At 54.7% G+C, this 25,684-nt stretch overlaps 3 protein-coding genes across 3 annotated transcripts; 1 reads left to right on the top strand and 2 right to left on the bottom strand.

Moving 5' to 3' along the window:
• Window positions 1-656: 656 nt before the first annotated feature.
• Window positions 657-2,970, bottom strand: SEBOX (SEBOX homeobox). The gene is made up of 3 exons (XM_023653707.2): window positions 2,284-2,970; window positions 1,958-2,118; window positions 657-1,792 (listed from the first exon to the last, which is right to left on the bottom strand). Exons 1-3 carry the CDS (start codon window positions 2,312-2,314, stop codon window positions 1,418-1,420), a joined length of 567 nt encoding a protein of 188 aa, XP_023509475.2. The 5' UTR covers window positions 2,315-2,970; the 3' UTR covers window positions 657-1,417.
• A 678-nt stretch (window positions 2,971-3,648) lies between these two features.
• On the bottom strand, window positions 3,649-7,026 carry VTN (vitronectin). The gene is made up of 8 exons (XM_001504123.7): window positions 6,473-7,026; window positions 6,265-6,384; window positions 5,832-6,188; window positions 5,613-5,752; window positions 5,200-5,356; window positions 4,881-5,033; window positions 4,081-4,434; window positions 3,649-3,846 (listed from the first exon to the last, which is right to left on the bottom strand). Exons 1-8 carry the CDS (start codon window positions 6,534-6,536, stop codon window positions 3,734-3,736), a joined length of 1,458 nt encoding a protein of 485 aa, XP_001504173.5. The 5' UTR covers window positions 6,537-7,026; the 3' UTR covers window positions 3,649-3,733.
• An 897-nt stretch (window positions 7,027-7,923) lies between these two features.
• SARM1 (sterile alpha and TIR motif containing 1) lies at window positions 7,924-25,684 on the top strand. The gene is made up of 9 exons (XM_001504127.5): window positions 7,924-8,781; window positions 13,739-14,357; window positions 16,317-16,529; window positions 16,832-16,923; window positions 17,034-17,269; window positions 19,204-19,306; window positions 19,381-19,570; window positions 23,446-23,567; window positions 23,655-25,684. Exons 1-9 carry the CDS (start codon window positions 8,312-8,314, stop codon window positions 23,782-23,784), a joined length of 2,175 nt encoding a protein of 724 aa, XP_001504177.3. The 5' UTR covers window positions 7,924-8,311; the 3' UTR covers window positions 23,785-25,684.

The raw sequence follows: 25,684 nt of genomic DNA on the forward strand, positions 1-25,684 counted from the left end.
GGAACTTTATCTGCCCTTAGCCCCTTCCTCTGTCTCACCATACCAGTGCTTTCTCCAGTGCACTCTGGGTCCAGTGCTTCCCGTGGAGAAAGGGGAGTGCATGGCAGGAGGCCAGTGGAACAAGAAGTTTGGGGCCTTCCCAGTTTCTCACGGCCTGCTGTGTGGAGAGGAAGAGGGAAGTAGCATGTATTGAGAGCTTTTGCAACGTGTTGCACACCACAGGAAACCCTTCACCTGCATTATTTCTTCTCATTTCCAAAATAAAGAGACAAGTGTTACCCTCCTCATTTATCAGGCTCATAGACATTCAAAGAGTTGCAAAGTTATGTAACAGAGCCAGGATTTGAATCCAGCACAGACCGATTGCAAACTCCCTGCTTTTCTCTCTGAAGCAAAGAAGCTGCAGAAGTGGGGGCAGCTGGAGTGTGCTGGAACCACTGCGATGAGGAGCAGGGCGTGCAGCAGAGGCTCCCATCTCCCCAGGGTCTGTCTTTGAATTAACTCTCCCTCTCACTAATCCCAGCAGAAACCTGGGTAATACCTCCTACCCAGAATCTGTGTGGAACCTGACCCTATTTAGGGATTAGGTGGTGGAGATAAATTTCAAAAGCAAATGGCCCTCGTCCTCATTCATTTGCAGCACTCAACAATCCAGATTAAGGTACAGAGTTTGAGTTTTATTTGGAGATTAGTTGGCATTACAGATGAGGGTGATACCAAAACCCAACGCTGCCACGCGCACACCCCCACCCCCACTGCATCCTAAATCTGTCAGGTTGTCTCTACAGCCCCAGGTCAGAGGGCAGCCAATCTGATCTTCGTGAAAATTAAATCAACGTAAGCCCCAGCTTCCTATTTCTACTTTATTACTTGAATATCACCCTCTTCAGATCCATGGTTCTGATTAATTTGTCCAGGTGGCAGGATGTCAGGAGAGAAGGCCCTGAACTATAACCGGGTTGGTCCCCAGCAGTCTGGAATTAGATCAGCACTCTCCTCTCCCTGCTCACTTAGCAGTTAGTTAGGAATGGCCTGAAGGGCCCTCAGGTGAGGGGCAGCTGCCTGTCCTCCTTTAGAGGGAGAAGGTGTTATCGGCTGGGGTGACAAGAATTGGGGACCAAGCCTGGCAAGAGAGGTGGAAAACGTGGTCCTCTACCTCATCCCTCTGTAGGTACCTCCTGCTGAGATGATGGGCATATGCCGGGTAGTAGGAGCCAGGCCCCAGTCACTCCACAGGACCTGCATCTAGGCTGGCCTGGAGGACAGTGGAAGGGAGGGATCCCTGAGCTAATCTTTCCCATAAGAGAACCCCCTGTGTAAAAGGAACGGGCAAGGGATCCACTTCTGATGTTCAGTTCTAACGGGCAGGGTAGACTACAGGAGCCAGAGGAGGGGTCTTGCAAGTTCTGGACCTGGATTAGTGGTCCAGATTGGTGACAATGGCCGAGGCATAGATGAGGTCAGACAGACTGCCCAGTGAGGTCTGGGGAGTAGCTCGGTCTGAAGAGAGGGGGACCCCTGAAACCCCAGCTGGTCCCCATGGGGCTGCAGCTTTAGCCCCTGCTCGGCCCTGCCCTGGACCCAAGCCAGGAGCTGGACAGGAGGTGTGTGGACACACCGAGGCGCACTGAGGTGTGCCGCTGGAGGGTGGAGGCTGGCGTAGTGTTTGTGGCTCCCGGGACAGCTGGATAGCGTCTGAGAGATGAAATTTCTGGGGTGGCTCAGTCTTGGGGCTTAGGCCTCCTGGCTTCCCATTCTTTATTCTCTTAGCCCGGCGGTTCTGGAACCACACCTGGTGAGGAAAGAAAGAATCTCCTCTGGCTCCAGCACCCCCTCCCCCCAGGTACAGGGAAAGCAGAACCAGGAGGCAGGATACCCAGAGAGGAGGGGCTGTGGGTCAAGCCCAGAAGTTGGCTGTGTAAGAGGACCCCCACCCTGAGAGGAGGTCGTAGCTCACCTGTATCTTGGCCTCAGGAAGGCAGGTGACCTGGGCCAGGTGTTCCCGGGTACCAATGTCAGGGTAGGGCCATGCTGCAAACACTCGCTCCAACTCCAGCAGCTGCCCTCTGCTGAAGGTGGTCCGCTTTCTCCGGTGGGGACCCAACCCACTGGCATGGCCTGAGGGCCGGGGTAAGGATCAAGCCAGGACTCTGCAAAAGCCTCCATCCCAGCCTCAAAGCCCCCAACAAACCCTGAAGCCCCTACTCCCCACCCCTCTTCAACCTTCCCCCATCACACCCTTCCCCACATCCTCCCCTGCCCACATTGTCCCCACCAGGTCACCTGTTGGAGAAGCATCTACGGGGCTGGCCATGGAGCTGCCAGAGAGTGAGGAGCCAGAGGGCCATGCCAAGGCTGTGCCCGCACCAGACCCCTCCGTTTGGGGTTTTATCTGCTCAGAATGGCTGGCCCCGCCTCCAGCAGGGGAGAGGTTTAGAGTCCAGCTCAAGGCTGGGCAGAGAAGTCCCGGAGGAAAGAGGGAAGACCACTGGTGGTGGTGGGGCTATTGGGAGTATGGAAGGGGCAAAAGTTTTGTAGCCCCTACTCCTCCAGGGCTTCCCCAAGGGAGCTGGTCCCAGCCCCCCTCCTCAAACCTCAAACTCTGGCAGTCTGTGTCTGAAATCCTGTACTTCCTGAAAATTCTTCCAGGAAGCTAAAGAAATCCCTTATTCCAGTGCACCCAGTGCTTCAGCTGACCCTTCTGGAGCCCTCAGTGCCCCAGTGCTGGCTGCCATCAGAGGAGAGTAGATGGAGTCTTGTCGCACAACTGAGGACTGGGCTGGTGACGCTGGACAGGATGAGGGTGAAACGGGGACAGGAGGTGAGCTTAAGCCACCCCGCCCTCAGCAGAGCTGGAGCAGGTGTCACCTCCCTCGGGTGGTGCCGGGTCTGCTTCAGAGCTTTGCCTGCGTCTGACCCTTTCTCCCTGGCCCCTCAAGAGCCCAGATGTGCTTCCTGGAGTTCAGGAACCTGGAATCAGAAGAGGTTCCACAGGTACAATTGAAGGGTTTTAAGAAAGATGTTTGTTTTTACGGTGTCCTCATCCCATCCTTGGAAGTCTTCTGGGCCACTTTTCTAAGAAAAGTGGGTGCATTTGCATTTCCTTTTAGTTCCTGCCCCTCCCCATCTCTCCTAACCTCAGTGCCCACCCCCTAGACCCAAAATGGAGAACTTAGAGACCCATTGTAGGCGTGGGTTTGGGGGAGCACAGTGACCAGTTCACCAGGGACTCTCGTGTTTGTGAGCTAACCACGTTTCAGGTCCAGGATGGGCAGAAAAGCTGAGCCAGAACCCACCGCGTCCTGCCCCTTCTCTCTCCTCCAAGGCCCTAGTCAACTCCAAGAGGCAAAGCAAGCCCAGAGCTGGGCAACTCCTGTCATCATCAGAGGGGGTCAAGCTCCTGCTTAGCTGCTGGTGGGTTGCTTGGGGCTGCTTAGCTCAGGAGGAAGGCTAGCACTCATGAGGCCCTCCCCAGCCTACAGCATCCCTGGTTCACAGAGAAGACTTGAGCCCAACATGGGCTGGACACGGGGAGGCTCTTCTCTGTTCCCTTCCCCAAGCCATCCTGACAGCCCAGCTTCCCCTCCTTTTCCCAGGCAGATCCCTGCCTCCTGCCCGTCCACCCCAGTCAGGACAGTGGTCTGAAACTCAGGGCCAAGCGATCTTTATTGGGCTGGGAGGAGGAGGTCAGAGGAGGGAGCAGCGGAGGGCCCAGCTGTGTGGGCTCAGACTCCTACTTCTCGTCAGGGGCTGGGCAGCCCAGCCAGTACTGGGCGATAGAGCGTGGGTAGGGAGGTCTCACAGTGTCCACTTGCCGTGTGCGAAGGTTGACTCGGTAATACTGGTCTGGAAGAGAGATCGAGAGAGGGTGTGTGAGATCCAGCCTGGTCCTGCCCAATTCTGCCCTGAGAAAGAACTGGGTCTCTTCTGGAAGGGGACGTGAACATCCACAATACGGCTAAGAACTTCCAGACTGGCCTTCTGGAGTCACCACCCAAGGGCTGCATTCTGCCCATGGGGACCAGGGACAGCAGGGAAGACCCTGGCCAAACCAGCTACAGGGGTGGCAGGGGCTCCAACCTCCTGAGAAGAAGTAGACGCTCTGGATGGGCTCGCAGGTGGCAGGCATAAACAAGTCCATCTCATAGTTATAGTCATAGTTGTAGGCTCCCACGCCGCTCTCCTCACTGGAGAACCAGGACAGCCAGGCTGAACGGGATTGCCGGCGGGGGCTCTGGCTGCGGCTGCGGCTGCGGCCACGGCCACCGCGTGACCGATAGCGTTTACGGTTGCGACGTGCTGACTTGGGCTTCTTGACCCAGGAGGAGCGGGAAGCTGAGCCTGAGATGTAGATGTGGCCAGCCATGGCCGCATCCACTTGCGTGGGCACACCAGGCCAGTCCTGGCTGATGAACTGGGGCTGTCCAGTACCACCTGTGGCAGGGAAAGCGTTGTTGGGGAGCCTCATGGGCCTGGACCCTGCCCACAGCAGAGCCTTTGAGTTCATCAGATGCCCAAGGATGGACCACGCCTTGCCCAAGGGCACACAGCAAGCTAGTGGCAGAGTCCAGCAATCGGCCTTCTGACTCCCTGGTCAATGCTCTTTCCCTTGGCCTCCCTCCACCATATCCCCCCCATCCCGGTGGCCTCAGCCACAGCCCCTCCTTCTGCTGGCTGTGCTAGGCAAAGTCCAAGGTGTGGGGTCGAGGTAGAGGCAAGCCTCCCCCCAAAGGTCAACAGAAGCAAAGTCTGGCCTGAGCAAACAGCTTTTGATCGATAGCTCCACAATCAGCCCCTCCAGCCAGCCCAGCCCCACCACTACCTTCCCAAGGGATCCCAGCCCTCTTGAGGGGGAAGCAAGACTTGCCCTCCCTCCATACCAGAGGAAGTGTCCCTGAAGAGAAGTCTGAAGATGTCTTCCCAGGTGTGCTGCTGCATCAGGGCAAAGTGTTCAAACACGGTCGACAGGGAGCTGCCTTCACACTCCTCCTGACTGGGCTGTTGCTGGAAGTGGTACTCCCAGTACTGTTTCCCTGAGAAGGGATGGGCATGAGCAAGGCTGGGAAGCCCAGAGGCTATCGAAGTTAGGAGCTCCTGGCAGTGGGGTGGGCATAATCTGAGGCCTGTCCCCAGTGAAGTGTGGAAGAAAACTGCTCTACCTCCTGCTCCTCCTCCACCCCGACCCCACTGCCCGAGTACCCTTGAAAAAGTAGACCCGCTCCCGGCCACTGTAGCTATGAGCAGGGAGGGCCAAGGCTGCGTCCACGTTGTCTGGAATGCCACTGAAGCCTTCAGAGATGTTGCGGGGGTAATCGGGGTCCAGGACACCATCCTCGAAGCGCCAGTACTGACTACCCTAAGGGGTAGGGAAGGCGGAGAGGGGTGACAAGACAGCTGCCTGGGCATAGAGGCAGAGTCCCATGCCCAAGGCAGCACTCCCAGTTCCAGGCTTGTCTCCCAGCACCTGGAGCCTTGGACTTCCCTGTCCACAGACCAGCCAGGGATCACAGGCCGGGATCCAGACTTCTTGCCCATCCTGGTCCTGCGAACAACAGCCCTCAACCCCTGCCTAGATGCCCTCAACCCTGACCCACAGCCCCTGGGCCTGGCACCTTGAAGAGGTAAGTCTTCCCCTGACAGTTGATGCGGGTGAAGGCGGCATCAATGGGGCCCTCGATGCCCCAGACATCTTGGATGAGTTTGGGGTACCCAGGCCTCACTGCCTTTTCATCCAGCTCATAGCAGTACTTCCCTAGAGTGGGGGAGGTTGTGTGAGGGAGGGGATGCTTCTGGGGCAGACCCACACCCCCATGACCTGCCCCTGGAGTCACCTCGGAAGGCAAAGAGGGAACCATTCTTGAGGTCAGTGAAGGCGTCAAAGGGCTTCCCACTGCACAGCTCCTCCTCTGCTGCGGACTCAGAGATCTCTTGATCAGTGGTCTCAGGCTTTAGGGGCCCCGCCTCAGGCCTTAGAGGCCCTGCATCAGGCACTGAGCTGCCCTGCCCAGGTCCTGGGTCCTCTTCCCCACGGTTTAGAACAGGTGCCTGCTCAAAAGTCTCTTCAGGCTTGGCCTGCAGGTCAGGGCTCTGGATAGGGGTCTCTGACGGTAGTGGGACGCCGGTCTCCTCGTGGTAGTCATAGACCCCGTACTGATCTTCTGGCAGAGTGAATACATCCCCGCGAGTCACTGCAGGCAGAGAGGATAGTGGTGAGTCTCCAGCTGCAGAGGGGACCCCAGGCCCACCCAGCCACTCTGAACGCACCTTGAGGTTTGCACTCAGCCTTGTAGTCGGCGCAGCAGCTCTGGTAGTAAGAGCAGAGCTCGTCGCATTGACACTTCCTGTCGGAGTTGAAGCCCTCAGTGCAGCGGCCTTTGCACGACTCTGTGGGGAGGGGGTGTCAGTTGGCACGGCCAAGCCTGGCCACCCTCACCCTACATTGGCCCAGATGACCACCAACACCCTCCCAAACCTTGGTCAGCCAGTACAGCCCATGCCAGCATGGCCAGCATCAGAAGGGGCTTTGGGGGTGCCATGGCAGGGCCTCCAGCTGCGAGCCTGGCAAACTGGGCTCTGCACTTTGCACCCCCTGCGGTCTCTGCTCTGATGCCTGAGGAAGAGAGGGAGAGGCGGAGACAGGGAGGGAGGGCACCAGACAAGAGGTGCTGCCTTTTCTGCTGCTCTGTTTACTCAACCTCCAGCCCAGCCCCCAGTGCCGGACCCCTGCTGCCGCATAGGGTCACATTCCTGGAACTCTGGGCCTGGGAGAGCTGCGAATAGGATCCTTGCCAAGCTCAGGGTCATCTCAGAAGGGGAATAGCACAGTGGGTCTGGAGGGAAGAAAGAAGACCCACTCTGCCACTCCCTGGCTGTGTGACCTTGGGCAAACTGCTTTTCCTGCCTTAGTTTTCTTTTTGGTAAAATGAGACTAATAATACTTGCCTCGTGGGATGTTGGGAGATCACGTGAGCGAAAGCAGACAAAACGCCCAGGGCCTGGAATGCCCCAACTTCTTTCCCCATAAATGGTTATTGATCCATGATCTGTTTGATCAGGCACATCCCTGGCTGGGTGGCTCACCCACCCATTGTGTATTTAGGGCAGTGAGGGGGGGTTGGTTGGAGGAGCGCTGGTAAGCACTCTGTGGAAATTTTTTTTTATCATGAAAGAATGACATTTCATGTATGTGTTCATCTCTTGGGTGTACTGATTTTCCCAAGCTGGTCTTCACAGCACAGTAAGTTGGGTGAGTATTAACCCTTTGGACTAGATTTGATTCCTGAGCCCTCCACTAACTCTCTGCTCCTGGTCAGGCCACTCTCTGTCGTTGCCCTCAGTCTCCCCATCGGTAAAGAGTGGCCTAGTTCCCCATATTTGCAGACCCTCCTGGGAAGTAAGACCCAGAAAATGGGTCTTTTTACACAGAAAATGCCCATTAGGACAGAACGCCTGATTTTGTGCCCACTTTCAGAGCTCCACGGATGTCCTGAAGTCCTCCCACCACCTGGCGGAAGTGATCCTCAGAGTTTCCAGCTGGCTCTTCCTGTTCTGTAATCAGAGGGGAGTGTGACTTTGGGTAGTCTCTTCTCTATGGGCCTGTTAAATGGGAACGCTACTCCCTACTTGTATGCATGCTGTAAGGCTTAACTGAGAAACAGGCATAAAGGGCCTCAAGACTTGTACAGAGTCGTTATTATGATGGCATTAACCACTAGTACAAGGGAGGGTACACTCAACAGTGTTGCCCTCATATTCCAGCGTCTTGGGGGAAAACCAAGGCCGACCTCTACCTCTCCACCTGCGCCGAGCGAGCGGTGCGGGCCTGGGATGAACTATGGGAGAAGGGCCTGGCCAGGGTGTGGGCGTGTCTAGGGAAGGCTTGGGGGTGGGACTGCGTGGGCGGCAGGGGAGGAGCCCCCAGAGGCGGGGCGTCGGATCCTGCTCCGCGGCTTCTCAGGGGCGGGGCCGCTGCAGAGCATCTTTCTGCCAGAGGAGCCTGAGTTGGAGCCGCGCTTTGTTCTGGTTCCTGCCTGCTAGACCCTCCGGCGTCTGGGTCCATTCCTCGCCTCCTCTCTCCCTCCTCCAGCCCATCGCCTGCATCTACACCTGCATCCCCTTCCCCAACCGCTTCGTCCCAGATCCTGCCCTCACCCCTCCCTCAAACTTCTGGCCAGCGCCCTTGCCTGTCATCCCTCCCTCCTGTATCTTCTTCTCCCTGGTCCCTTCTTGGGTCCCCCTTTTCCCAAGGTCTGGGTCTCTCCGCCCGGCCCCGCCCCTCCAGGCTGGGGATGTCCCCCGCAGCCCGGCGTCCATGGTCCTGACGCTGCTCCTCTCTGCCTACAAGCTGTGCCGCTTCTTCGCCATGTCGGGCCCACGGCCCGGCGCCGAGCGGCTAGCGGTGCCGGGACAGGACGGGGGAGGCGGCGCGGGCCTCTGGTGGGCAGCGGGAGGCCATGGGCCCCGCGAGGTGTCTCCCGGGGCCGGCGCCGAGGTGCAGGGCGCCCTGGAGCGCGCGCTACCCGACCTACAGCAGGCGCTGTCGGCGCTGAAGCAGGCGGGCGGCGCGCGGGCCGTGGGCGCCGGCCTGGCCGAGGTCTTTCAGCTGGTGGAGGAGGCCTGGCTGCTGCCGGCCGTGGGCCGCGAAGTAGCCCAGGGTCTGTGCGACGCCATCCGCCTGGACGGAGGCCTTGATCTGCTGTTGCGGCTGCTGCAGGCGCCGGAGCTGGAGACACGCGTGCAGGCCGCGCGCCTGCTAGAGCAGATCCTGGTGGCTGAGAACCGGTGAGGATGCTGGGCTGAGAGGAGAGCGCGGGGGTGGGGGTGGGGTGGGGGGCGGTAGGGCAGCAAGAGTGGTCTAGTGCCTGGTCTGTCTTTCGTGTGACTCACACTGTGCCTTTACTGCTTCACCTCTACAATTTCTTGCACTACACCCCTCTTGGGGATCAGCTTGTCCATTTTACAAATGAGGAAACTGAGGCTTGGGAAAGTTTAAAGACTTTCCCAGCGTCACACAGTGAACTAATGGTGCAGCCAGGATTCTCTCCCAGGGCTAGTGGGGTGAGGAATGAGACAAGGAGAGGAAGAATGGAGTAGTAGGACAGGAATCTGTCCCTGGTTCTGAGGATGGAGATGGGATCCTATTGTCAATGCCCTCCTAAATCCACAGCCCTCCTCCCCACGGGCCTGGTTGCCCTTCTATGCTGCCTTCTCTCTGCCACTGAGTAAGGAAGAGAACACAATACTCAGAAAAGGGAGGATGGGTCTCCCCTTTCCTCTCTCTCCAGGCTGAAATGAGTGCTGACTTTCGCTTCATTTTACTTTCCCCCTTCATGCCACTCCTGTCTGCCTCCTGCTTCCTTCTTCATTTTGGTCCACATAACAGGCCAGACATGATCTCATTCTGCTGCTGCTAATGGGGAACAGGAGGTTTTCTGCTGGGCTGAATGGGTCGGGGAAGAGGAAACCGAGGTGCAGAGCTGGGCAGGGGCCAGACAGAGTATGTGTTCTCTACCCCGTCCCCACATAGTGCCAAGATACAGTAGGTGGGGTCCCACTGAGGCCTAGCTGCCACTCTTGCTTGCCTTTTGGGGTCTTCCCTGGAATATGAGGACCCCTGAGCACCCACTTTCTCTCCCCTCAGCTACCAGAGCAGACCAGGCTGTCACACTCCAGTCTCATTCTGAATTCCTGGGCCCCTCAGGTTTGGAAGGGTCACTTTCAGTTCATGCAGCTCTCACAAGTGTTATGGGCATAGGTTAGGGGTGCTTTCTTTCCGACTTTCAAAAAGTAAAAATAACCTCATAGATGGTGGAAATGATACAACTGTCAAAAATTCATGAATGAAGCCATTTAAGCTGGGAGACCAAGTTAGGATTCTGCTTGTTCAGCAAGTCATTAATCTCCCATATAACATCAGGTGTCCTGATGGGGATTGGCCGTAAATTTGAAGGGCTCACAAACGGAGCGGGTGCTCACTGGACGTGGTGGGCCCAGGTTGGCGGGTGTGCCCTGTAGGCCTGGCGCGTGGGCTGGGACAGAGTTCCTGAGGAATGGGTGCAGCCAACACCCTAGGAAGAGGAGAGCTGAAAGATGCAAACAGCACTGATGTTTTTCAAGATTGAAAATAATAATCCTCACCAGGTTCAGAATTACTGAGAAAAGAGTCTCACTAACCAGTGTCCCTGGTCCTGAGAAAGAACGTGTGGCGCTGGCATCACTTCAGGACCAAGGACAGAGCCGAGCGCACCTGGTGGCGCGATCAAAATCCTCCCAAAGAAAGGCAGTATCTCCTCACCTGTCTAGACTGCGCGGGGAGGAGGCTGGAAGGGAGAGAAGGGGAGTGACACAGTGAGAATTTATGTCTATGAAATCTTGTCCTTCCTCCATCAACCAACCTCCTCTTAAAAGAAGGTTCTTCCATCAATGCACCCCCTCCTTTTGCTATTCCCTTTCCTGCAGCTCTCTTTTTCCCAGGGGCCTGCCACAGCCAGTGCCCAGGAGCCTAGGTCACAGCTCCCCTCACCCCCAAATACCAGGAGAAGCAAAACAAGATAGGGCCCTCTGAGCTTGGTTCCAAAATACCCAGAAAGGGCCCCATCTGACTGCTAGCCCTCGAAATTCACAGCCCATCCCCATCAGGGAACCACAATGAGGTTGAATGGTTTAACTCAGAGAGGTTAAATGGCTTCCCCAAGAATACACAGTGAATAAGTGGAGGAGACATGTTTAAAAGAAACCAGAAAACTATTGCACGTAAATTCAAAAAAGCACAGAGGCACAAAAAAGATACACACTTGAAAGTTCTTCTTTCCACCCAGATGCCTTCCCTGGAGGCAAACCAGTGAAACAAGTTTCTTCTATGGCCTTCCAGAGTCTATGCATATGCTAGTATTTGCACATATATGTACATTATATGTACATTCTTGTATATGTGTGTATATGTACCATTTCCCCTCCTTTGGAGCTGGGATTTGAACCCAGGCCACAGCCTCTCAGGCTGCAGAAGAATTGGGAGCTGAGTGAACAGACCTCACAACAAGCACACAGTTCAAGTTCTGTGAAGTGTCAAGTGCATAGGGAAAGGCGAGGGCAGGGGTCAAGAGACTCCGAATGAAGTCCTCTCTCTGAATTGATGTTCGTGAGCAAGGCTTTCCCTTCACTGGTCCTCAGGAAATGATTGGATTAGATGATTGCTTAAGCACACCCTGGTTCTGATAGTCTCAGGGTTTATGTAGTCAGATTGTCCTGGAAGCACAAAGTGTAAACAAAGGATCTTGAGCTCCGGAGAGAAATGTGAGTTAAAATTCCAGCGATGCCTCTCACCAGCTGTGTAACCCTGGGTGTGTCATGTAACCTCTCTGAGCTTTGGCTTTCTCATTGATAAAAGGAACAATCGCCAGCTGCCCAAGTGGATGATTAGGACCCATCTATGCCTTTAGACTCCAGAGAAGCTCAGTGATCAGCTCAGCACAACTGTGCTGGCCTTATGCCATGTTCTGGGCTCAGCCGGGGCCTGCAGTGGGTGCAAAGCCACAGCACTGTGGTCACCATGGGGCTCACTGGGCAAGGACTCCATGGCTGGCTGGGTCTCCAAGTCTCTGGGGGTCACGTCACCTGTGGAAGACATCATTTGTGGAAGTCAGGAAGACAGGGAACTTTTCACCTCTGCCCGGAGCGTGGCAACTCTCTGGCCTGCTCTGCTGGCCTCCAGGCTCTCTCACTTGGACACGTCCTTCTCACAGCAGCCAAATGAGTTTCTTGAAACCCAGGAGTGACCAGGTCACTCCCCTTCCTAAAGCCTTTCAATGGCTCCCCATTTGCCATCAAGAAAAGTACAAATGCCTTGGGATGGCTCAAAAGCCCTCAGGACTCTTTCTTCACTCTCCCCTTGAACCCCCCGCCTCAGTAACTTGAAATGGCTTCACTTCAGCATGGCCAAGGCAGGGGCAGGTCCCTAAGCGCACCAGCTCTCAGACATCTCCAAGTCTTTGCATACATCTATGCCTAAAATGCAACCCCACTCCTCCTCTGGACTAATATCTCCACCATCTTTCTGACTTAATCCCATAGGCAACTGTTCAGCATATTTAACGTGTGTCTTTCTATCTGTGTTCTGGTAAAATCTTTATTCTTGTTTTGTGTGCATGTATTTCCCATCTACACAAATGGTGCTGTGTTATATAGCACATTCTATTTCTTACTTTTCCCCACTCAGCATTGTGTTTTAAAGATCCTCATGTTGCTATGTTACCATCTGCTTGGTCACTTGTAACTGCTTCCTAGTCCTCCAGAGTGGGCACCTGCCCATCTTGCCTCTCCACTCTCCCAGGCTTGACACCGGCCTGCTCCCAGCTTCCCCCATCACAAATAACACTGCAGCGAACCACCCTGTCCATTTCCTCTTGTGTATCTGTGTGACAATCTCATTGAGATATAAACCCAAGAGCCTCAACCTCCACCTACAGAGCTTCAGGTTTCGTAGCCCTACACCTCTCAGACCTTCCACATTACCCAGCTTCTGCCTTCTCCTGTCTAAGAGATGTAAAGTGATAGCTGTTTAAATTTTCACTTCTCTGATGACTAGTGAGTTAGAGCATCATTTTATTTGCTTGTTAATATCTTGGATTTCTTCTTTTGTCCTTTGCCCATTTTCTTTTGGATTTACTGCCTTTTTCTTATCAATTTGAATATTTACCTATGTATCCTATATATGAATCCTTTGTTGGTTTTATCTTTTTCCTTGTTGGTCTTAGACATCGCAGGTATCTCTGGCCCTCTTTCTATTCCTCAAACGTGCCGAGCTCATCAGCCCTCAGGGCTTTTGTCCTTGCTGTTCTCTCTGCCTGTTAGGCTCTTCTCCCACACACTTGCAGGCTGCGGTCTCTGGATATTTCACTCTAAGATGTCACCTCCTCAGACGTAGCCCTCCGCTCAGGTACTCTCCATTGCATCACCGGTTTTGCTAGAATTATGGCCATATCACTGATATCCTGTTCCTTCATTGTTTACTTGCTTATGGTTTGTCTCTGTATATGCTGTGTATAAGCTCCAGTCACTCTTAGTCACTGGTCAACTTCAGCCCCTAGTGCAGTGGCTGGCACTCAGTAGGTCCTCAATATACGTCTGTTGAATGAATGAATGAATACCCCCCAGTCACACAGCATGGCATGAAGAGAAGTTTGAAGGCAAGGCTAATAAGAGTGGTGGACTTCAAGGGACGCTTCAAATGAGGATAAGAAGTTAACATCTATTGAGTCTTTCCTACGAGCCAGGTGCTGTGCTGAGGGAGCACTGTACATGGATTATCACGTTAGTTCTCATAATAACCCTATGGGCTAGGTATTGTTTTTATCCTATTTATGAGATGAGCAAACTGAATTAGAAAGATAAAGGAAGGTACCCAAGGTCCCACAGCTAGAAAATGGCAAAGAAGAAACCAGGACCCAGGGGATCTGCTCCAGAGCTAGGGTTCTTATCCACCACACAGACTGCTTCTCCAGGGGAGGGTTTGGGGAGGAGATGGGTGCCGCCAGGGTGAAGCACCCTCAGAATCAGAGAAGTCTGGTCCTCCCAGGACAGGAGATGAGGCGGGCAGGCAGGGAGGATAATGCTCTCGCTCATGTCCTATGTAACACTGGTGAGGCCCAGAGAGATAAGTGGCCAGGCTGTGGCCTCCAGGGGGCAAGCCGAGCACCCCAGGCGACAGTTCTACTGTCCCCCTCCCACTTTCTCTCGGCAGGGACCGCGTGGCGCGCATCGGGCTGGGTGTGATCCTGAACCTGGCAAAGGAGCGCGAGCCGGTGGAGCTGGCGCGGAGCGTTGCAGGCATCCTGGAGCACATGTTCAAGCACTCGGAGGAGACGTGCCAGCGGCTGGTGGCGGCCGGCGGCCTGGATGCGGTACTGTACTGGTGCCGCCGCATGGACCCGGCGCTGCTCCGCCACTGTGCGCTGGCGCTGGCCAACTGCGCGCTGCACGGGGGCCAGGCGGCGCAGCGGCGCATGGTGGAGAAGCGCGCCGCCGAGTGGCTCTTCCCGCTCGCCTTCTCCAAAGAGGACGAGCTGCTGCGGCTGCACGCCTGCCTAGCCGTGGCGGTGCTGGCAACCAACAAGGAGGTGGAGCGCGAGGTGGAGCGCTCCGGCACGCTGGCGCTCGTGGAGCCGCTCGTGGCCTCGCTGGACCCCGGCCGCTTCGCCCGCTGCCTGGTGGACGCCAGCGACACCAGCCAGGGCCGCGGGCCCGACGACCTGCAGCGCCTCGTGCCGCTGCTCGACTCGTCGCGCTTGGAGGCGCAGTGCATCGGGGCTTTCTATCTCTGTGCAGAGGCTGCCATCAAGAGCCTACAGGGCAAGACCAAGGTGGGTGCGGGGGTGGGATCGGGCGGGGGTTAGAGGGCGTCTGGGAAGGCTTCCCAGAGGAAGTGACAGTCAACTGCGACTTCAAGTACACATAAGTATTAGGTGAAGCAGGGAGAAGGACGAGGGACTGACCAGTCATTCTGGCCTTGAAGGCAAGACCAAGGTTTTTAAGGAGGGGACACTGCTGCATGGAGATGGGATTGGCAGGGCTGAGGCTGGAGGCAAGGGGACCAGATAGGAGGCCATGGTAGGGGGGCAGTTAGGACAGTGGAGGTTGGGGACTGCGGCATGACAGCAGAAGCAGAGAGAAGCAGACTGATTCCAGAGATGCTGAAGAGAGAATAAGGACTTGGTGAGTGGCTCGGTGAAGGAGAGGGAGGGGCTGAGGATGACTCCCGGCTGTGGACATAGATGACCTAGTGGATGGTGGCAGGTGGTACTGAAACAAGGTGAACTGGGTGAGAGGCTTGGGGCTGTGGGGGTGAGTTCACTGGGACAGATTGGGTTTGAGGTGCCTGAGAGACCAGTTGGGGAGCTCCAGTGGGCCATTTTGTCATTTGGGTCTGGAGTCCAGGAAGGAGCTGAAGTATACAGACAGAGGCTTGGGGCAGGATATCAGCGTGTCGGCCAGATAACTCCCACCTGAGTCTCAAGAGTTCCCATGCCCACGGCTGGATTTGAAGCCTTTGCTCTTTGCTTTCACTTGCTGTGTGACCTTGGGTACCTGGCTTCCCCTCTCTGGGCCTCTCTCCATGCCTCATTTTTTTCCTCTGGAAAATGGAAAGAGTGTACCACAGCAGCAGTTCTTACCCTGGATGTGGGACTAGTAATAGTTAAATTATCAAAAGTTCATGTTTTTTGCTTTTTAAATATTACAGAATCAAGATTATCCCTATAACGTCACTCTCCCGCCTTTGCATTCCTCTGGGGGCTTTCGAGATCAGTGACAGCTGGTGCACAGGAAGTGGTGCACACTGCCTGGACCACTCTGTCTGTTACCAGGGCTGTCATCTGGGGCCACTCAGAGGAGTGTGTCTCACAGATGATTGTCACTCATTGTGTGTGTCCCCACAGATCCAGAAGAGACTGTTGTGTTAGGGGGTCTCTGAGGCCTCTTCCAAGGTCCAGCGTTCTAGGACCTTCTGATTCTCCTCTCTGTGCCCCAGAGTTGGGCTGTGGGAGGACTGGCTTTACAAAGCAGGTCATTCTACTTTGGGAGAAGGGTCTTGAAGGGAAGTAGGGAGTGAAGTCCCCAAGGATTGGGTCTGGGAAGCAGCCATGCCCACCAGCTCTGGTACCCTTTTCCCAGCAAGGCCAAGTGAGTGCAGTGCAGTAAAGACTTAGTGAGCCCCCACTCTGTGCCCTGCAGTGTGCCAAGTATGGGATTTTAGGGGTGACTAAGACATGACCTCAGCTTATCGTCCAGTGGAAGTTGTATTATCAACTAATGACAGTGGCATTCAGAGTGTGGAACAAGGCCTAACTGGAAGTATGGGCCAAGCTGTGAGGGAATCAAAGCAGGCTGCATGGAGGAGGTGATTATCAATTTGGACTCCAGTGTATGAGTAGGACTCCCACAAGCAGGCTGGAACACCATGGGCTGAGGCCCAGAGGTGGGATCACCTTCGTTGTGGGTGGATGTCAGACAAATGCAGTTGGTGCAGGAGAGGTGAGCTGGGAGTGGTGGGCAGGGGCTGCACTGTGGGGGGCCTGGTGGCTGTACTGAGAGCGCACACTTTATCCCAGGACGGAAAGAAGCTGCAGAAGGGAGACATGAGGAGGACCAGCTTCGGGAGGGGGAATCCACATGACTGGGTGATTTGTTGGATGAAGGCAGGGCTAGGGCAGATGGCTAGGGCACTTTCAGGGGTGAGAAGAGGCGAGGGGAGGGACTGGGCACGTTTGGGGGTGGCTGGCGAGCTGGTGGCTCCAAGACACCCTCTCCCCACCCCTCTCTAGGTATTCAGTGACATTGGCGCCATCCAGAGCCTGAAACGCCTCGTTTCCTACTCCACCAATGGGACTACGTCGGCGCTGGCCAAGCGCGCGCTGCGCCTGCTGGGCGAGGAGGTGCCGCGGCCCATCCTGTCCTGCGTGGCCAGCTGGAAGGAGGCCGAGGTCCAGACGTGGCTGCAGCAGATCGGCTTCTCCCAGTACTGCCAGAGCTTCCGGGTAGGGCCGCGTGGGGCTACCTTCCCGGAGTCGGAGCCGGCGCATCCCCGAGGGCGCGCGGCCGCTAGGGACGCCCTGCACACAGGCAACTGCGCCCCCTCCCGGCCCGCACACCCACAGGGCCAGGGTGGCCTTTCGAGGGTGGGGACCCCGTATTCAGCCATTTTCAGGGTCACTCGGCTCTAATATGGGTCCCATCCGCCTCCTCCATCGCCGTCCCCAGTTCCCTCCTCTTGCATCTTGTGCTTTGGGTCCAAGGGCTGAGGATAGGAGCCCATCCTTAAATCTGACCCCTCTCCCAGGAGCAACAGGTAGATGGCGACCTGCTTCTGCGGCTCACGGAGGAGGAACTCCAGACCGACCTGGGCATGAAGTCGGGCATCACCCGCAAGAGGTATGGAGCCTCCTGCCCGCCCCCTGCCCTCCAGGTCTAACTAAATGCCCCCTCCGCCACCAGCCAGTCCCGGGTCGGGACCTCAGCGTCCTCTCCTCCCCGGGGTGCAGATTCTTTAGGGAGCTCACGGAGCTCAAGACCTTCGCCAGCTACGCTACGTGCGACCGCAGCAACCTGGCTGACTGGCTGGGCAGCCTGGACCCGCGCTTCCGCCAATACACGTACGGCCTGGTCAGCTGCGGCCTGGACCGCTCCCTGCTGCACCGCGTATCCGACCAGCAGCTCCTGGAGGACTGCGGCATCCGCCTGGGCGTGCACCGCGCCCGCATCCTCTCGGCCGCCAGAGGTCAGCCTGCCTGCCTGGCACCCCACCCCTGCCCTAGCCCTAGCCTTGGAGGGGCGAGGGGAGACACGTGGTGGGGCCTCGGAGCCTCGCTGCTGTTTGAGTACATGCGCTCTGCCAGACTGGACTCTGAGGATGCAAAGATGACTATGTTGCGCTTTGCCCTCAAGAAGTTCCCAGTCTGAGGTGGGGAGGAGGGTGGGAGTAAGGCTGGTATATAACAGGCTGTCACTATGGCAGGAGGCATGCCCAGGACTCCAATGGGCCCCCGGAGGAATCATTGCATACCCTGTCCACCCAGGTCTAGGAGTTTAGAGCATGCTGGACCAGGTCTTGAAGGATGTACTGGGGGGGGGGGGGGGGCGGGGGGCGGGGCGCAGCAGGAAGAGCAACCCAGGCATAGGGAGCAGCACATGCAAGCGTGGAGGTAAGACAGAGCATGGAGGGAGCGACATGGGATATGGGTGGGAAGACAGGGGCTTATCCTATTAGCCAACAGCTGACAAAGTCTGGGTTCTGGAAGTGCTTTAGGGAGGTCATGAGGGCAGAGTGGATTCTAGGGCTCTAGCAGCCCTATTCACTTATTTATTTTAATTTACTATTTAGCTAATATTTATGGTCAATTACTATACGCCAGGTCCCATATTAAGTTTTTAACAGATATTATCTCATTAATCTCTACATCCACTCTATGCAGTGACCATTAATTTTTTTAAATCAACTTTTAAAAAATAAAAATAAAAGGTCTAATTGAACTGAAAAGTGTTCAGTTTGACGAGTTTTGAAAAAGCACACCCCTGAGTGACTACCAGCATAATCAAAGTTAAAGAATATTTCCATCAAGGGTATTAATTTTAAAGATAATGAAACTAAGATTTAAAGAATTTAACTCCATTTTCCAAGCTTATAAAAGCCATTAAATAACAGAACTGAGATTTGAACCTCCATCTTTCTGCTTCTTACACAGACAAATATTGTCTCTGAATGTTAAATCTGAATATTATAAGAAGATGAATTCTTTCCATTCACCCATTCGTTCAGCAAGCACACACCAAGCTCCTACCGGGGACAAGGGACTGGGCTTTCGCCCCATTCTTTTGCTTCAACCAAAGCAGATCTGCTTTCATCATTTTTACGTTGCAGCTCCTAATAAAATCCCATTTTTTAAGAAACAGGAAGGTCCTATGACAAAAACAGCTTATAGTTCCCTTCTATGGGAAGTATGGAGCCATGCACATTTTTTAAGTGGGGACAATGACACATTTAGACTTGGATTTTAGAAAGATCCCTCTGGTAGCTGTGCAAACAGATTAGACTGGGCAAGTGTGAATTGGGGGAGACCACTGAGGAGGCTGGAGTTGGGGGCCTGGACATAGGAGGGCCCTGGGGCTGGAGTCCAAGATGTTTGGGAGGAAGACTCCATAAAGCCCGGCGCCTGGCTCTGAGCACTGGACATCAGCTCCACGAGGGCACCGCTGGTTTGCTTTGTTCGCTGCTGTATGCCCAGCATTAAGAATAATGCCTGGCACATGGTAAATATTTGCTGAATGAATGAATGAGAGGCAGGAGACAAGGCTGATACCCAGGTTTCTGGCTTTGGTGGGAAACCGGGAAGAAGGGGATCATGGGAGGATCTGGGAGGTGTTGGTTTGGAGCGCCTACGGGCAGCTGGCCATGCAGGTCTGGAGTTCAGGAGAGAAGGCAGGGCTGGAGGTGGGTATCAATGTCCCTAAAACACAGTGCCTGCCTCCTGAGAGGGACTCACCAACAGTTAGCAGCCTTCCTTCCTGTAAGCCCCGTCTCTCTACCTCAGTGCCCCTTTTTGGAACAAGACACCCTGCCTGGGCTGAGAAGGCCGGGTGGGCAGGGGATGATGCCCCTCGTGGGGAGTGATGTGGAGGAGCCTCCCTCACCAAGCTGTCTCTTGCCTGCCTCAGAAATGCTGCACTCCCCACTGCCCTGCACTGGCTGCAAGCCCGGTGGGGACACCCCGGATGTCTTCATCAGCTACCGCAGGAACTCAGGCTCCCAGCTGGCCAGGTGAGGGGGGGCCGGCAGCAGACAGCCTGGCTCCTTGGGCCAGGCCAGGGCATTGACACAGGACCTCTTCGCAGCCTCCTGAAGGTGCACCTGCAGCTGCACGGCTTCAATGTCTTCATCGATGTGGAGAAGCTGGAAGCAGGCAAGTTCGAGGACAAGCTCATCCAGAGTGTCATGGGTGCCCGCAACTTTGTGCTGGTGCTGTCGGCCGGGGCACTGGACAAGTGCATGCAGGACCATGACTGCAAGGACTGGGTGCACAAGGTAGGTGCTGTCCTCTGTAGTCCCAGCATGGGCCTGTGGCCCAGGGGACAAGGTCCTCTTCCCATTCTTTCTCGTCTGCACACCCCAGCAACCTCCATGGCCCAGGTGGAAGTCAGGAGCCATAGCTCCAACTGTAAGAGGACGTTAGCAAGTCACTTAGGCTCTCGGAGCCTCAGATTTCTCATCTACAAAATGGGGATAACTTACCTGTCCTATTCACCTTGTAGGATTGTTGTGAGGGTCAGAGATGGATGAAAATGCTTTGAAAAATAGCCTCTGTGAGGGAAGGAGGGGGAGCAGGAGAGCATAGTGACAGGCACAATGGAATCGTTCAGAGCACAAAGCTATGAGTTTGAATCCTGGCTCTGGCCTTGGGCAAGTTACTTAACCCCAATGAGCTTCATGTTTATTACTGTAAAGTGAGATAATTATGGCACTTAATTCCCTAGGATATTGTTAAAGGACTAAAAGAGTTAGAATTTGTGAAGTGCTTAGCATAATGCCTGGCTCTATAGTAACTGCTCTATAATGGCAGCAATTATTGTTATTAATATAATGACTATGAGTGCTACTGCTGTTTAATTCACCATTGTATCTTCAGTGCCTGACACAGTAGAAACTTATTGATACTTGTAGAATGGATGGATGGATGGACCCATGTCACATCTGCAGGTTTTTGGGGTTTTTTTTTCTCTTTTTCTCCCCAAACAGCCGAGTACATAGTTGTATATTTTAGTCGTGGGTCCTTCTAGGTGTGGCATGTGGGATGCTGCCTCAGCATGGCCTGATGAGCGGTGCCACGTCCGCCCCCAGGATCTGAACTGGCGAAACCCTGGGCCGCCGAAGCGGAGTGCGCAAACTTAACCACTCAGCCATGGGCCGGCCGTATCAAGTTTTTGTTCTTAACCAGCTGGGTGATCTTAAAGAAGCCATTATTCCTCTCTTGGCCAGCCTCTGAATCTGCAATAAGCAGTGTGCTGTCTTTGGTTTTGTGTAATTCTAGATGAAACAAATGTCTGAAGATTCCCAAATAAATTTCTGCCAGGTCAGAATTCATCCACATTCTCAGCAGAGAAGCAGAGGGCTTGGTTGAAACAGCCCTGGACTTGGAATCTGAAGACTTGAGTTAGATGCCTGGCCCCTCTTGGGCTGAGTGTGTGTGTGACTTGGGAGCAAGTCCCTTCTCCTCTCTGGGCGTCCTTCTCATTCGTAAATGGAGAGGTTGCCCAGAAGCCAATCAAGTTTGCAATTATGCAGGTTTTTTCCCGAGGAAGGCTCCGCTCTACACGGGTGCTTAGCACCCATCGTCGTCCCAGCAGACAGCACGGAGGGAGGAGGCAGGCAGGGTGGAGGGAGCCTGTGCCCTGGACCAGTCCCAAAGGCTGCATCATCCCTCCTTGATTGTTTTTGCCTCTGGTTTTAAAACTGCTTTCCCCGAAGCCCCATTTAGTGGGTAATCAATATGGAAAACCACAAGTGAACTGCACTCAAGAAAGGCCAATCCCTGTGGTTCCCCCTTGAAAGGGAAAAACCGTTCAATAAGCACTTACCAGAGCACCCATTAATAGTAAGCAATATCCTCAGAACAACCTTGTGAGGTAGGTTTATTACCTCACTTTACAGAGGAGGAAATAATAACACATATTATTGATTAAGCAGACACGGCCTGCTCGGTGCCGTTCCCACACTCGCCTCGTTCCTCTGGACAATCCTATGTGAGAGGGACTGTCATTAACCCTATTTTATATGTGAGAAAACAGAGGTTTGGAGAGTCTGTTGTTTTTGCCTCAGGTCACAAAGCTGTGTCAGAGGCTTGATGTAAACCCAGATCTGATGATGCCAGAGTGCAGCCCTTAACTGCTCTGCTGTGGTCTCATTCATTTATTCACTCATTCATTCATTCATTCATTCAGCCAGCCAGCCAGCCATTAAGTATTTAGCAAGGGCTGACTATGAGCAGGGCTTTGTGAAAGATGCTGCGATATAAGGTGAGTAAAGAACAGACATACTCCCTGCCCTTAGGCTCGTGGGGGAGACAGGTATTAAGTAAATTACTCATTAATTAATTTAACTTTGCAACTGTGGCACGTGCTGCAGAGCCTATGAGAGCCTGTAATAGGGGGATCTGACCTGGTCAGGGAAGTGAGGGAAGAGTTCCCTGGGAAAGTGTTGACTGAGCTCAGATCAGAAAAACAAGTAGGCATGAGCTAGGTGAAGGGGCAGGGAAGAGCATTCTAGACAGAGGAAACAGCACACGCAAAGGCCCTGTGCAGGGAGAGAGGATAGCAAATATAAGGGGCTGCAAGGTCTGTGTGGCTGGGAGGACAGTGCAAGGGTGGACATTGAAAAGTTAGCTGTGGCCAACCACACAGGGCCTTCAGACCACATTAAGGAGTTTGAATTTTATTCTAAGAGCCATGTAAAGTCTTGAAGAGTTTTAAGTAGGGGGCAAGATGATCAGATTTGCATTTTGCAAAGAGTAGCCAGGTGAAGGGGCAAGGTAGAGAACAAATTAGAGGGGGCAAGAGTGAGTGAGGAAAGACTAGTGGAGGATAAAGATAAGGCGGTTGGTGGGGCCTGCCCCGTGGCCAAGTGGTTAAGTTCGCGCACTCCGCTGCAGCGGCCCAGGGTTCGGATCCTGGGCGCGGACATGGCACCGCTCATCAGGCCATGCTGAGGCGGCGTCCTACACAGCACACCCGGAGGCATTCACCTCTAGAATATGCAACTATGTACCGGGGGGCTTTGGGGAGAAGAAAAAGAAGGAAAAAAAATGATTGTCAACAGATGTTAGCTCAGGTGCCAATCTTTAAAAAAAAAAAAAAAAGGTAAGGAAGTTGGAGCAGGGCGGTGATGGGGCGGAGGTAGAGAAAAATGGGTGGATTTGAGAAATGAATAAGGAGTACAATTGGCAGGGCTTGCGATGGATCAATTTGGATGCAGGGCATGTGATGTTTTTCTTCAGACACCAAATCGTGTGGGATTTTTCTCACGCCAACAACCAGTTCTCCAATTTGTCAATGCCAACTGGGTGTCCCCCAATTCAATTCAGTTCTGATACTGACTACCCAGAGCGAGGGTCCGACTCCACAGGTTTTAGGGCTCAGCCCCACAAGTCTGCCCTCACTTCACATGCCAGTCCAAAGTCCTGGGTTCCCAGGCTACCCACACTTCTGACTTGGCTACAAATTCAGCAGTTCCTATGATGCCCACCTCAGGTTCAATAATTTACTAGAATGATGCACAAAATGCAGAAAAGCACTTTTCTTAACTATTACTGGTTTATTATAAAAGATATGACTCAGGAACATCCAAATGTAAGAGATGCACAGGGCAAGGGGTGGAGGTGGGGGCGCGGGCAGAGGAGGCATGAGCTTCCATGCCCTCTCCAGGCTTCCCTCCCAGCTCCTAGATGTGTTCACCAACCCATCCCATCCTTCGGGGATTTTATGGAGGTCTCATTATGTGGACATGATTGATTAAGTCATTGGCCATTGGTGATTGAACTCAATCTCCAGCCCCTGTCCCCCACACCCTGAGGTGTGGGGGTCAGGGTGGGGGGCTAAAAGTTCTAACCCTCTAATCATAGCTTGGTCTTTCTGGTGATCAGCCCCCATCCTGAAGCTATCTAGGCACCCCCAACCCCATCATCTGGAGAGTCCAAGGATTTTAGGAGCTCTATGCCAAGAACCTGGGACAAAGATCAAATACTTATTTTTTGTTATATCATAAGGGGTGAGGGAGAAGTCAAGGTGGACTTCAGGACCAGCATCCCACCCTGGGCTCAGCCTCAGGCTATTGGCCCTCCTAGTGTCTGCCTGGCCCCAGGATCCCTGGATGAGATCTCTTCCTCCTCCTCTCTCTTCTTTCTCCAGGAGATCGCAACTGCTTTGAGCTGTGGCAAGAACATTGTGCCAGTCATTGATGGCTTCGAGTGGCCGGAGCCCCAGGCCCTGCCTGAAGACATACAGGCCGTGCTCACCTTCAATGGCATCAAGTGAGGAGGGGGGGTGGGCACACAGGCCCCCCCAGCTAGCAGTTCCCTCTGCCCAGCCCCCTGACCCACCAGCCTCTGTGCCCACAGGTGGTCCCATGAGTACCAGGAGGCCACCATTGAGAAGATCATCCGCTTCCTGCAGGGCCGCTCCTCCCGGGACTCGTCTGCAGGCTCCGACACCAGTTTGGAGGGTGCCGCACCCATGGGCCCAACTTAACCAGTCCATAATTCCGTCACAGCCCTGCTGTGACACCTATTTCCATTGTCCCCCGGAAGGAGCAGCTCTTCACACTGGCCTCCCCAGACTGATACAGTCTGGGCCCTTCTTAGGAAACGGCTCTTCCCTCTCCCCTGCCCTCATGGTCCGCCTCAAACCCAGCTTCCTCAGTATCTGGAAAGGAAGGGAAGCCAGCCACTGGGAGTGCTAAGGTTGCACGCTCCCCCCAAGGCCCTGCCACCAGGTTCTCTGTCTCAGGTGGTGGGGTCATGGTTGGTGACTGCTCAGTTCTGGACACACTGGAGCTTGAGCGTTTGCTGCAAACTGCCCCGTCTCCCGCCCTGACCGCAGCCAGCTTGAGCAGGCGAAAGGCCTCTGACAGGAATTAGGACAATCCCCAGCCAAGCAAGGGCCTGGGCCCAGTAGCCAGGCGGGGATGAGAGTCCAGTGATGGCTCTCCACCTAGACTCTGCCTGGCCCCTGCTCACCACTTCCTGCCGCCTCGTGGCCTTGCCCTGTAACCACTCAGTGCCCTTAGCCAGCCTGGCCTGGTCCCGAGTCCTCGCTCAGCCTTCCTGAGGTGCAGCCTTCCCGAGGTGCAGCCTCTTTTGCCACATCTGGGGGTCAGGGACAGGCTGAGCTGGCCCTCTGGCTGGCGTGCTGCTGCAGCTAGCTTCCCTGCACTCTCTGGTGCACGGGAGCCCCCCTGCTTGGGTAGGGGACACCAAGTCTCAAAGGGCAGCTAGCCACACTACCCACGCCTTGGTGCTGTGCCTCAGGCTCCTGCCTAGCCTGGCCCACTTGGCTTCCCCAGCCCCTCACGCAAGGCTGCCCACCCACTTGCTCAGGGACAGGCAGGATGAGGCAGCCCCCCACGGCAGCAGCCATAGCCTGGGGAGAACCTGCAGCTCCCTGGGAAGAGGCAAGATCCTGAAGAAGGGCGAGGGGTGCATTCGAATCATCTGGAAATTTTGCTAAAATTCCATTCAAGAGACCTGGGGCGGGGCCTGAGTTTCTGCATTTCTCACCAATTCCCAGGTGAGCCAATGCTGGTGGTTAAGGACTTAAGTAGCAAGACTCTGAAACACACACCCCTCACAGATCTTTGCCATTTCCACGCCACGCCACTCCATGGTCTCTGATCAGCACAGCAACCCTACCCTGTATCCTCATCTCCATTTTACAGCAAAGGAACTGAATGATGTGCCCAGCTTCCCGAGTCATTAGTGGCAGCCCCAGGACCCAGACCTGGCCTCCTGGTGCTCAGTCCACTGACAGAGGGACTGCTCTCCTCAGAAGCATCCTGGAGGCTGCGCCCGGGCAGGGCTGCGGCTCCACGGACAGCTGCCTTCTCCCCTGCCCCAAAGAAGCTAGTAATGGGGAACAGGTTTTTGCAATGAAAGGCTGACCCAGGGGCTCCGCAGAAATAAATGAGCAGCAATGTCCCCCTGCCCCTTCCTCCACTAGGGCAGGACAGCAAGAAAGTACCCTCCCTTGTGGGCTTATTAACCCAGGCTTCAGCTAATGCGGTCAGCTGGAATGTGCCAGCCTCTTCCCTCCTGAGGGCACAGGGGTCACACCTCAAGGCTGGCTCAGCACCCAGAGCTGCCTCCCACAGGCGCTGGCCAGGTCACTCCTAGCTCCTGAGCCACATCATCAGAAAGTTGAAAGTCTCGCTCCAGGCTCGGAACCCCTTCCCTCCACTCCCCTCCCTGCCAAGGAGACTGTCAAAGCCGGTCCTGGTCCCAACCCCGGCTTTCACTGCACTTTTTCCTCCTTCCTCCATGCCACGCAAGAGCCCACCAGTGCCAGGCCCTGGGTACGACGGTGACTGAGGCAGACTGGACATAGCCCTCACAGAACAGAGACAATAATAATACAGTGTGATGAGTATCCTCCA

Source organism: Equus caballus, chromosome 11, assembly GCF_041296265.1.
Source record: "Equus caballus isolate H_3958 breed thoroughbred chromosome 11, TB-T2T, whole genome shotgun sequence".
In the NCBI taxonomy this organism is placed as follows: domain Eukaryota; kingdom Metazoa; phylum Chordata; class Mammalia; order Perissodactyla; family Equidae; genus Equus; species Equus caballus.